We start from the raw sequence: 12,815 nt of genomic DNA, 5'->3' as shown, positions 1-12,815 counted from the left end.
GCGCTTAGGAACTTGCAGTTTTCCTGGCTGCAATGCAAACATTGATTCCTGCAATACTGAAGAAGTTAATTACCACAAAGCTTTTCTTATCTGGATAAAGTTATAGATGAGTAATGTTTATAGGCATTTGATGTTGTTTTCTAAGTTGCCCATGGACATGCCATGCTGTGAAGCAAAAATAAAATCTGTGCTTCAAAAGTACTTGCAATCACCTTTTTCAATTAAAGCAGGTGAAACCACTGTTAGAATGTCGCATGGTGGCCATGCAAAGTGGGGACTGTCAGACACTGTTTCGGGCTAGAGCGATAGCTGTGTAGTGTTAATTCCCAGAGACGGGACGTCGCTTAAAATGCCTGGATTATCTGAACTCGGAACACTAAAAACTGCACGCGGGTGAGGTTTGGTCACTGTCGAGAACCTTCCTCGGGGCGCCAGGCCAGGGCGAACCGCGGCTGCAGTAACTGCGGTTTGTGCTGGTGGGGCCGCCGTTCCCCGCTCCGTAGAGGGGTCGCGCCCACGCCACCGCCCGCAGCGCCCAGGAGCGGTGTGGCCCCGGGCTGGGCCGTGGGAGTAGCGGGGCCTAGGGACGGTGAGGGGAGCGGTTCGGGCCCCGCGACCGCTGGAGCGCCCGATGCTCTGTACCGGGCAGAGGGGGCCGTGGGAAAGGTGAGGGGCACCCGCCTGCACAGCGCTGGGGCCGACGGGAGCGGTCACGTGCTGCTGCGGGGCTTGTCGGGAAACGGGCGGCGCTTCCGGTCCTTGCGCGGCGCGGCACCACCACGCGGCGCGGCCATGGCGGATGGGGACGGTGCGCATCGGGTGTACCGGCGGGGTGGTGCCCCTGCGGCGGGCTTCTGCGCGGGGGCGGGTGGGGGGCTTGGGGAGCCCCGGCGGGGAGGGGTTCGCTCGGGGCTGCTGTGGCGCCACGTGGGGCGCGCCCGGCCCGGGAGGGGGTTCGGGGCTGTGGGTGTCCTCCTGGGCCTGCCCCGCTGGCGCGGCGGCACCGGGCGGGCCGCGGCGGGGATGCTCAGCTTGTCTCTCCCGCAGGTTCCAGCGTGAAGAAGCGGCGGAAGAAGGAGAAGCGGGCGCTGCCCGATGAGGATATAGCGGTGAGCGCGGGGCTGCCCGGGGCCCGGATCGCGGGATCGAGGGGTTCCCAGCCCGGGCCGCGGGGTCCGGGAATCGGGCTGGCGGTGGCTCGTAGCGTGCCAGAGCGGGCTTCCCCGCTGCCGCGACCGGAGGGAGAGCGGGCGGGGGGCGGGACCGCGTGGCGGGGAGCGGGACCGCGTGGCAGCGGGCGGGAGCGCGGGCCTCCCAGCGCCGTTCTTCAGCCTGAGTATCTGCATTCGCCCCCAGGACATCCAGCACACCGAGGAATTCTTCATCAAGCCCGAGTCCCGGATTGTCCAGCTGGACACGTCCCAGTGGCCCCTGCTGCTGAAGGTAGAGTGGGTTATAGGCAACCTCGTGGCCCGTCCGCGCCCCCTCCGTTGTCCCTCCCGGTGCAGGCCCGTGGTGGTGCGCCGTTCCTTCCTTCCAAACCCTGCTGCTAAGAAACCGCATGCATGACTCTCAAAGTGGAGGCGAGCCTTCCACGTGTAGAAATCACGTTAAAAATTTTGGCCAGCAGTATCATTTGCATGCCTGCTTTCTAAGTTTGCCATCTCCTGTAAAGACCCCACCAGATTTCTTCAGCTATTTATTTCGGTCTGACAGTGGCCTGTGGTCTGTGTAGACTTCTGAGTTGCTTGTGCTGAGTTTCTGGGGCACACTTGATTTATTCTGGGGCTGGTATTCTGCTGCTTTCCTATCTCTTTCTGTGCAGGACTTCCCTTTCTGTAAAATGTTGTGGTTTCATCGTTGGGTAGTTTTCGTTTTGGATGAGGCTCTCTTGCTTAAATGTACAAGTTAGACGTGTGACTGGGGAGATGTACTGGGGCAAAGCAATGCTGAAACCACTGTAAGCTCAAGAACACTTGTAACTTTTTGCTTGGATTTTGTAGAACTTTGACAAGTTAAATGTGATGACAGCACACTACACGCCTCTTTCTTCCGGTGCTAATCCCCTGAAGAGAGAGATTTCTGACTATGTTAGGTGAGTGTAATAAGGGCCAGAGTGGTTTATTTTTCTTTCACAGTTAATATTCTCGAAACATTTTTTTGTTCTGTATTCCCCTTTGACCTCTCTGCTTGACTCGGTGCCTTGCTACTAACCAGTAGATGTCTAAATGGGACCTGCTGGTCACTTCCTGTAAAGTTTGCTTTGTTCTGGGGTTGTGGCTCGTCTCTGGACAGACGTGCAAACACTTGAGGAAGTCTCTGGGGTCTTACGGAAAATCTTTTGGCTTGCTAGACTTTGAGACTGCTTGGACTTTGTAGCATTTGATATGGTTGAGTGCAGAGTAGTGATGAGCAGGCTGGGGAGAAGAGAATTCTTTGAATGCGAAATAATCACCTGCTGTGTGTGGAGCAGCTGGATGTGTGCTTACTGAGGGTAGCTGTGAGGCTCGTCGCTTACTTGGCTATGTAGAAATACAGAAATCTTTGCAGGCATTACAAATACTGTCAAAGTTTTTGTCCTCTTGCTGTGTTTGCCCTGATGCTTAGCTCCTACTCTGTCATCTTGCACTGTAGGTCTGGCTTTATTAACCTAGACAAACCTTCCAATCCATCTTCCCATGAGGTGGTTGCATGGATTCGACGCATCCTTCGAGTAGAGAAAACTGGACACAGTGGCACTCTGGATCCTAAGGTGACTGGGTGCCTCATCGTATGCATTGAGAGGGCAACACGACTTGTCAAATCCCAGCAGAGCGCAGGTACGTTTATTGGCTGGGACTATTTACAGTCTAAGTGACTGGGGAGATGTGGCATTCTTTTGGAGATAAATGGAGATTTCCAGTCTTTAAAAGGGCTACCCTTGGCCTTCAGTGCCTTGAGCTCAGGGGTTGCTTATCTTTCTCACTCCAACACAGTGAGGACGCACGTATGCTGTCACAAGTTTGGTTGGTTGGTTGGGGTTTTTTTGCATCTCTGGGGCTTGTACTGTTTAGTCAGTGAAAACACTTCTGACAGACTGGTTTCATCCTCTACCAGTCCAGTGAAATAAAACTCGGTGAAGAAATAAATGTAACTTAGACTTACTTTGTTGGAACCAACTCCATAATAAACGCTATGTACTTCCTAGGAGAGAGGATTGTGATAATGTCAGGGCTCTGTGGATGTGTGGCTGTGAAGCAGTGTGGACCTTGAGGTCAATATTAAATGCAAGTGGCCACTCCTGACTGCTCTTGTCATTCTTTCAGGCAAAGAGTATGTGGGAATTGTTCGGCTGCACAATGCAATTGAAAGTGAGGCTCAGCTTGCCAGGGTAAGTCTCGGCATGCTCTTAGCCATGCTGGCAGTTCACAAGCAAAGTGTGCAGTGTTGGTGGGAGATCAGAGGGTAGGAGTGGAGCTCAGGTGCACTCTGTGTGTGAGGTGATGACAAAGTTTATCCATTCTCTGAGTGCAGTGGTGCTGCCCTCCTGCAGCACCCTGATTCCTGTTCTAGGGTCTGGGTGCTGTGCAGCCTCCAGAGACCCTTTAGTCTCCCAGTGTCCTACTAGGGGCTGCTGTGGTGTGTGGCTGGCTGCGTGCAGGAGTGAAGTGGTGCTGGCAGGGTCGGAGCCCCTCTTTTGGAGCTCCGTCCTCACTGAGATGAGGGATGATGTCTGATCACATACTGCCACCTGATGAAAAAGCTTAGCTGTACTCACTGGCAGTTGGGGTAGCATTTTGACCACGTCATTGGTTCAGATCGACTTTATTAAATATGGCATCCCCAAATTACGATGAACCTTGTGGTTTCTCACTGATGGAAGTGGTCATGGTTGCTGGAGAGCCCAAAGTGCTACATTAAGGTGTAGATGTGAGCTGTTATTTCTCCTTCTGCCCTCAGGCAATTGAAACTCTGACAGGTGCGCTGTTTCAGCGACCACCCCTCATTGCTGCTGTCAAACGACAACTGAGAGTCAGAACCATCTATGAGAGCAAGCTGGTGGAGTATGATCCTGAGAGAAGATTAGGTAAAACAGGGCTTTTCTGCGCCTTCTTATTAAGCTGACAGTTGACAAAATTTCCTGTGAAATGGGCTGCTTCCTGTTCTTGGAAGATGTCTTAAGTCCTAAATCCTTGCCATCATTGAGCAGTAACTGCTTCATGCATTACTTTGGTTTGTTGAGAAGCGAGTCCCTTCTGGCTCTTTGTACTGTTGCATCCTTTGTTGAAGAGCCAAATGATGTCAATTAGAGAACATTAGCACTCAGTGCAAAGATGACCTTCATCTATCACCCCAGGCTGATGGCTCTGTGAAGGGTTGGGCACAGAACTTCACTTGGAGCGAGCTTCTTGATGTGGTTCATTTCTAGATACATATTTAAATACTCTTCTGTCCTGCGTTTCAGGTATTTTCTGGGTGAGCTGTGAAGCAGGCACATACATCCGAACACTCTGTGTTCATCTTGGTTTGCTGCTTGGTGTGGGGGGCCAGATGCAAGAGCTCCGCAGAGTGCGCTCAGGAATCCTGGGAGAGAAGGTAGAGTGGTAGCTGTAACTATAACCAGCAAATTTAAAATTGCCAGAATTGCGAGAGTTCATTGGAATCGTGTTTTACAGTGTTAGGAGATGGTATATAGGTGCATGGTGGCTGGGGGAAGTTTTGTGAATAGCCCTGAAAATGTGGGGGCTCTTCCATAGACGGCCCGTAACCAAAGTGTTGAGCTCAGTTCAGGGTGTTGCCCCTGTTCTGGTAATTAAGCTTTGGGACAATGAGTGACTGGGAAGCACACCATGGTGACTGAAACCCCAAGGTGTTTTATGCCACCTGTGTTTCTTGGCCCACAAACCATGCACGTGCCGTGAGTTCAGGTGTGTGAGCTGTCTGCTTAGCAGTCTGTGACTGCTTGCTGTCAGGGCACGGTACAGGGAACATGCTTCACTGAAATGCACCTGGGAGATGCAGTCTTTTGTGAACACTTCTACAGTCTTTTCAGTTTGGTCGTAGCTGGGTCTTGCTGCTGATCCAGATCCCAGTACTAATTTATTTACTTGCAAAGCAGGAATGTCAGAATGCAAGTGCTTCCCCATCCATCTGTGCTCTTACTTACCACAGTTGTAATCACTGGCAATCATTTCTGAATTCCGGGTGTTGGGTGCTTACAGCTGATTCCAGTATTTATTCCATGTCACAGATTGAAGAGCTGGTTAATATAGACCTCTACTCACCGATCTTGGTCTAGATGTCCCAGGTGTTAGTTTGTTTGGTCATACTTCAAAGTTTCATGTGGACAGACCTTACACACTAGATCCAAGTGCTATCTGAGATGGGTAGGGCTGAAGTCTGTGGTAGCACAGCTCAAGCTGACCTCAGACTGCTGATGGAAGATAATTCTTGCTTCTTTTAGGTTGCTTTTTTGATGCTTCTGAGTCAGACATCTGTTTGTCTCCCTTTCAGTACACTATTTGCTGTTGGACTTCAGCTGTTTTCTTGTGTGTGTTTTGAGTTGGTGGCTGGTAGGAGAGTTTAGAGGGGTTGTGTCTTTGCAGGACAACATGGTGACTATGCACGATGTACTGGATGCACAGTGGCAGTATGACAACAACAGGGATGACAGCTACCTGCGAAGAGTTATCCTGCCATTGGAGAAACTGCTGACTTCACACAAGCGGCTAGTCATGAAAGACAGTGCGGTGAGTTACTGAGATAGTGTGCCACTTGACAGCCAGAGACTGCAAAATGTCCTCCTAACGTCTTGTGGTTTAACTCCAGCTCGTAACAAAGTACCATGCAGCTACTTACTCGCCCCCCTTTCCTCCTTCCCCACCCTGAGGGATGAGGAGGAGATTCAGTAAAAAAGTAAAGCTCATGGGGTTGAGATAAGAACAATGTAATAATTATTATAGTTATATTTTATTTTAATGATAACAATTGTAATGAGAAGGGGACAGAGAAAGGAATAAAATCCAAAAGGGAGAAAGCCCAAGCGATGCACAATACAGTTGCTCACCACTAGCTGTCTGATCCCCAGCCAGTACCTGAGCAGCAATCAGCAGGCCCCAGCCAACTCCCCCCAGTTTATATACTGAACGTGATGTCCTGTGGTGTGGAATATCCCTTTGGCTAGTTCGGATCAGCTGTCCTGGCTGTGTCCCCTCCCAATTTCCTGTGCCCTGCCAGCCTTCTCCCTGGCAGGGCCTGAGAAATTGAAAAGTCTTTGACTTAGTCTAAACCTTACTTAGCAACAACTACAACCATCAGTGTGTTATCAACATTGTTGTCATACAAAATCCAAAACACAGGATTGTACCAGCTACTGAGCAGAAAATTAACTCTGTCCCAGTCAAAACCAGAGCACTTGTACAGCTAATACAATAAATGGGGGATCAGGATTCACATGGTGTCTGGCACTGTCAATTATTGTGAGCTGTGTAGGACCCAGTATGGGCCACTGCCAGATCAGCAGTAAGATGCAAGAGCCAGGAGTTGAGTAGCAGAGGAGCTGCTCTCCTCACTTCAGAAGAATGCTGATCGTTGTAAGAGTTCTGCCTCATGTTGTTTGCTGCGGTAGGTGCTTTACTTGCGTTATCCAAAGCTTCCAAGTTTTATATAGTGGACAATAAGAAATAGATATGTAGGGATGTTATCGCTGGGACAGTAATGGCAATGGGAAGCTAAAATACTAGAGGCCTTTCTTACCTTGTTTTTATTCTGTAACAGCTTATAAGCCCTCCTGTTCCCTACATTTTCAGGTTAATGCCATTTGCTATGGAGCCAAGATCATGCTACCTGGTGTCCTGAGATACGAAGATGGTATTGAACTTAATCAGGAGATTGTTGTCATCACCACAAAAGGAGAAGCTATCTGCCTAGGTATGGAACTACTTGTTCTTTCTTGTGCCCAGCTAGCTGCAGAAATAACAGACTGTGTTCCAGTGAATGCACAACAAATGAGTCCCCATGTGCAGAAGGTTTAAATAGTGCTTCCTCATGGGGATTGTGGGCTAGTGTGCCCAACACCAGCCATCTTTAGCCAGGATGTTAAGAAACAGTGGCTGCATTGGTCCTTGGCAAGGTGTGAAGAGTTCTTCAGCCTGCTCTCAGCTGTATAATGCTCAGGTGCGCTCTGTGTGTGAGGTGATGACAAAGTTTATCCATTCTCTGAGTGCAGTGGTGCTGCCCTCCTGCAGCACCCTGATTCCTGTTCTAGGGTCTGGGTGCTGTGCAGCCTCCAGAGACCCTTTAGTCTCCCAGTGTCCTACTGGGGGCTGCTGTGGTGTGTGGCTGGCTGCGTGCAGGAGTGAAGTGGTGCTGGCAGGGTCGGAGCCCCTCTTTTGGAGCTCTGTCCTCACTGAGATGAGGGATGATGTCTGATCACATACTGCCACCTGGCACATCACAATTCCTGAGCATATGGGTGTAAAAGGACTGGAGCAACTACCAGCTTCTGTGAAGTGACTCTAAAGGGCCCTTTGTTCTAACTAGGGTCTTCAAAGAAGCTGTGTAGGTGACAGGAGCTGACATACTGTACAGATGGTCAATCATGGTGCTCAGTGCTGCACGGCCTCACGCTCCATACAGACCTGTGGGATTGAGGGACCTTGGAGGTCTAACGCAGCCAAGCCGTTCCACCCTTTTTCTGTACTGCTAGCACTCTTGTCATCTCAGGGACCTGACAAGAAAAACATAATTTATTGGTAAAATTAGTCTCCTGCAGTTTGGCTCTGCAAGGTTTTGGGAGCTGAGGAAGGAGCAGCAGTGCTCCTTTCTGTAGTGGAATTCCTTGAGCTGCCTGGAAGTGCTCCAGCAGCTGCTCACAGAGCTCTTTCCCATGCAGCGGTGTTGGTGCTGCTGTAGGAAATGGTTGGTCTCACTGTTTTGGGGTGAAATGATGCTGGTGGGGGGTGTTGCTCCTCTTTGTGCTGACAGAGGAAGAACAGGCTGAACACAGCAGGTTCCTGCATTGCTGTTGCAGTTCTGCTATTAAAAAGTTAATGAACTCTGCCCGCTTCTGTAGCCATTGCCTTGATGACCACAGCAGTCATTTCTACCTGCGACCATGGCATTGTGGCGAAGATCAAGAGAGTCATCATGGAGAGAGACACGTATCCCCGCAGATGGGGTCTTGGTCCCAAGGTGAGTGGTGTGGGGGCGCAGTCAGTCCCAGGGCAGTGGTGGGTGCCCAGCTGTCAGGATGTGGGATTCCAGGCTCCTCGAGCAGAGCTGCATCGGTGCCTTCTCCAGGGCCTCGGTGTAATTCTGCTGTGCTCTTCTAGAGCCACGATAGTGGCGCTTCCCAGTTAGGGGGTCTTGTGCCAGCCCAGTGCTGGTGGCAGTGAGGCTTTCCCTCCCGGCAGAGCCTAGGCAGCTCTACTCAAGGTCCAGCTGAGGCTGGTTCTCAGGTGTGGGCTTTTCAGGTCTGTACAGCACCAGCCAAATGATAGAGAGCCAAATGATGTGAAGTGGATTGCATTAGCACTCTGTGCAAAGATGACCTTCATCTATCACCCTGTACTGATGGCTCTGGAGGGGCTGGGCAAGGAGCTGCTTTTCCTTCTGGTGCAACTGCAACAGTGCCAAAATGGAAACTGTCTTGTGAGACGCTAAATTGCGCCTAAAGGACAGGAGCAGTGGGAACAGTTGTTGGGTTCCTCTCCTGTCTCAAGCATGTGGTAGTCACGGAGGCCAGCGATACTAGCATAACTGCAGCCAGACTGGTGTTTCACTGTGGTGAGTGATGCAGTGTGGGCTTAAAACTTGGTGTTGCTGTGGCTAATTCCAGTCTTGTGGTTCAGGTGAAATCTAGAAAGCTGTGGAGATGCATGTACATGTATCTTGGCGGCAAATGTGAGGTAATGTGGTCCAGTTCAAGCACTTTGCAAGGCTTTGCTCCAGACTTAATTTGCAGCTGGAGTGGTTCGGCTGAAATGTGTCAGGTCATTTAAACCGGAGAAACCCAGTCAAAGATCTGAGCTCCATGATGTGCAGTCATCTTGTTCTGCTGCTGTTACTTCCCCACGAAGTAGCCCTTATTTACTGATGAAGATACCTTCTGTCTTGAGACTCGTAGGCTGCTGTGCAGGGGATGTTTTATGTAATTTATTAGAAGGTCCTTGGAGAAGCGTTAAATCAGTAATGCTCTAGTTATTGGCTTGTCTTCTTCCTGGATTACTTCCTCTTAGGCTGAGTGGGTGAAGCCCTGGGAGGATTTCTCCTCTCTGGAGCTGCAGGCTGACTTGTTCATGTTGCTCACAGGCCAGTCAAAAGAGGATGATGGTCCAGAAGGGTCTGCTGGACAAGCATGGAAAGCCCAATGAGAACACACCAGATTCCTGGAAGAAGGAGTATGTGGATTACAGGTGGGTACATGGTGTGTGGCTTCTGTATGGTGGGTACAGGGGAGCCCCGTGCAGCAGTGGCTGGGCTGGGTGCTGCCATTTGTGCTTGGAACACCTTAGGCATAGCCTAAGACTGTCTGAGCTAGGACCAGTCTGGACCCGTGGGGTGTGGTGGTATTTCTTGCAGTCCCAGGTAATGTGCTGCTAGTGGGCTGCACTGGAGGGAAGGGCCCTGGGCAGACAGTTATCCCTTTCTAGCCTGTGCTTGTGGTTTTAGAGGGAGTCAGTCTGCTAAATTAAATGGGGGAGGCCTTGCTGTTGCCCAGCCCAGCTGGCTCTGGTGCAGGCTGCAGGTCGTCCCCACACCAGCCCCTGCCCCCCCAGCATGTGATGTGGGTTACAGAGCCCTTGCAAGGGGGACAGGGCTTTGTACTTGTATAGAGTGGTGTGAGGCAGTGGGTGTCCTGCTGAGCCTGGGGATCTTCTCTTTCAGGGATGCTTGCAAGAAAGAGGCAGCTGCTGTTCCCAGAGTTGTTTCAGAGCTGGAGAGGGCTCCAAAAGTGAGTATCATCAGTGGTTTCTGGCTGTAAGGTTGTTTGGGCCCTGATGAAGAGTGGATATGCTCCTGTTCCTTCAGGCATTTGGTATCAGTTGCTGGATTTTGTGCTGCTTTGATTCGTTGTTTTACAAGGGAAGGTGTTTTGTATTCTGGGAACCTAGTGCCCTGATGTGTGTTGTGGTTGCGAGGCCCGTGAGCCACCTGTAGGGTGACCTGTTTAGGGTCTTGCCCCCAGGGTGTTTGTACTTTGAGTGTGAGTTCTGTAGCACAGTATGAGTATAAGGAGCTCTGGCTTGTGTACAAGCTGCAGCATCCAAGGAAATGTTGTATGGAGCCACAATGGAGATTTGTTGTGCCAGAGACCCTTTCTGGAGACTACGGGCAGTTGCAGAAATGTCCATGCAGGAGTTGCTTAAGTCAGGGCTTGTGCTGTGATTGAAGGATCTACGTCAGGGCTTGTGCATGCACTTGGAAAGGTGCTTCAAACTCTGGAATATTTGGGGTACAGGAAACACAGTAATACAAGGTGCAATTCTGGCAGAAACAAATTCCAGACAGTGTATGCTGGAGTGGACCACTGGCAGTCTGTAGCTTGCTGCCCTGCTCAAAGCCTTTTTAACAGCAAAGTTTGATTGAACCAGGCAAAATAGTTGCAGTGGCTTGCAAATTGTTTTCCCATCACTTGAGCTCCTTTGGAAGGTGGCATGGCTGACAATGTGTTCCCCTAACAGAGGAAGCGAGACTCGGAGAGTGAAAGTGAGGAGGCTATGACCCCACCATCCCCTGCCACCCCACCACCAGAGGAGCTGAGCGAAAAGAAAAAGAAAAAGAAGAAGAAAGAGAAGAAGGCCAAAGAGGCAGCTGGGAGTGGGGGAGAGCAAATAGAAGTGGTATGTAACTCCATGCTGTCATGGTGTGGTCCAAGCATCGGAGAGATTGCTGTCTCTCCCTACTGTCTCCAGGATAAATGCATCAGCATCCTTCTGTGCATGTCCCTAAAGTGCCAGGCTCCCCACAGGCAGAGAAAGGTGTCTGTATGTAGGTGCATTTGTAAACTGAACTGGCTGAGGGTGGTGGGAGATCAGGCAGGTGAGGCTTGTGGGGGTGGATCTGCAGTGGGGCAGGAATGGGGTGAGCAGCCATCTGTGCCCCAGCGAGTGGGTGGGTAGATGTTCCTGCCAGATCGCCTCTGTGCTCTGGTGCCCTGTAACAGGCCCTGGTGGGAGGATGGTGGCATTCAGTCAGGCGTGCTTGAGCGCTTGTATGGTGGTGGTGAGGGAGGATTGTGGCCGTGGGGAGCCTGCACTGCATCTGGAGTGGGGCAGTTCCTTCTGAAGTGAGCAGCAGGGGGTTCTTTTCGATTCTTTCCTGACCTTTCCAACCCCTTTGCAGACCAGTGAGACCAGCACCAAGAAGAAAAAGAAGAAGAAACAAAAGGAGGTAGAAGAGAGCTCGGAGTAAGCGACTGGATCTGTTCAAAGCAGTCGACCGCATCGGTAGGGAGGGAGGAGTCTGAGGCTTTGAGAAAGAGGACTGGCTGTGTGGCAGACGGGCCAGCAAGTTCCAAGTTCCTTTTCGCTTGTGTATACGAGTGAGCAGGTGTGTTAACCCGGGATACACCCTGCTCAGGTACCGCTCCTCATCCTGTTTTAAGGGTTGCCAGAGGACTGGGGTGCCTGACAGCCCCTGCACTGGATTGCTCTCTAAAGCTGAACGCCGTGATGCCAATAGAAGTGCTACCTTCAGGGAAGCTGTAGCTCCTGGCCCTTACTTGGTGTCTCTGTTTTCACCTTGAGAGGGAGGAATAACATTTCTCCCCACATCTTGTCCTGCCTCTTTCTTCCTTTTCTTCCAAGGTTGGAGCTGTTACCTGACAGTCACGGAATACGTTGGTGTCTGGAGGACTGGCTTTGTCATGGCCCATCTGAGTGGGTTTGGGTGGGGACAGATTGGTTATTTGAAGGGCTCTGGTTTTAATCTGGCCATATGCTTGGCTTGACCCTCAGCTAAATTTCAGAAATTACTGAAAAAATTCTTCAGTACTTTTTTCAAACTTTATCATAAAAGGATTAGAACATTAAATTCCTGCTTTTTGTTTTGTAGTGCAGAGACCTGCTTGTTAATTGTCAGCTGATCTCCAGACCCAGTGCCCAAGCGACTTGGTCAGTGTGTACCTCGCGCTGGCTCTTTGCTCATTTCTATCCTGTTGTTGGAATGGGACTGCAGTGCTTTCAGCTGCCTTCTCTGGTACTGATATTTAATATGCTTTGAAGGCTAGAAGTGGGGATGCTGCTGGGGGCAGAAGCAAAGTAACCAGAAGGTGGCTGGCCCGTATAAGGGCTGTTGGGACCAGAATCCTCATGAAGAAAAGCTTAGCTAGAGGCAGCTCTGCAAGGGGTGCCAGGCATGGGGCTTGAGTGGTTTCAGAAAGAGTTGTCTTAATTTTCCTTATGTGGGGTGGCTCGCTAGGGGCAGGAGGTCTCTCCTCTGTTAGAGGGGTGGTGTTGACCCAGGAATTTAGCTCCTTTTAATGGGGAAGGATCCAGGTTGCTTTGTTCTCTTTGCTGCAGAGATTCTGTAACATTTGTCTTAGCTTCATGCATTGTTTTTGTCTTAACTGTTTGACTTTCCTCCAACTGATGGTAGGAGATACACGCAGGCAGTGGGGCCAGCAGTTTGTGGCTGTCAGAACCTGACCAGAAAAAAAAGTCCATTTTTATTTACTCTTTTTTTACATAAAAATAAAAGCCCTATTTTTGAATGGGTGATTTTCTTGCTCATCTGGCTGCTGTAAGAGGTCAGTGGTCTGTTCATCAGGAGAGGAGGCAGCTTAACGCATGTGTGTGCTGCACCTGGGCAGGTAAATAGCTGCCTGTTCTGCC

The 12,815-nt window shown here is 50.6% G+C and overlaps 1 protein-coding gene across 1 annotated transcript; it reads left to right on the top strand.

Moving 5' to 3' along the window:
* Positions 1 to 371: 371 nt before the first annotated feature.
* On the top strand, positions 372 to 12,694 carry DKC1 (dyskerin pseudouridine synthase 1). Its single transcript, XM_080365523.1, has 15 exons — positions 372 to 808; positions 1,048 to 1,109; positions 1,357 to 1,443; positions 2,004 to 2,095; positions 2,635 to 2,819; positions 3,306 to 3,370; positions 3,940 to 4,066; positions 4,445 to 4,575; positions 5,586 to 5,729; positions 6,789 to 6,909; positions 8,054 to 8,172; positions 9,292 to 9,395; positions 9,868 to 9,934; positions 10,665 to 10,823; positions 11,326 to 12,694. The coding sequence occupies exons 1-15, from the start codon at positions 793 to 795 to the stop codon at positions 11,392 to 11,394; spliced, it is 1,548 nt and encodes a 515-aa protein (XP_080221649.1). The 5' UTR covers positions 372 to 792; the 3' UTR covers positions 11,395 to 12,694.
* Positions 12,695 to 12,815: the final 121 nt, after the last annotated feature.

Source organism: Falco punctatus (genome assembly GCF_963210335.1).
Source record: "Falco punctatus genome assembly, chromosome: 15".
NCBI classification, from domain to species: Eukaryota; Metazoa; Chordata; class Aves; order Falconiformes; family Falconidae; genus Falco; species Falco punctatus.
This window is presented reverse-complemented; position numbering and strand designations above follow the sequence as displayed.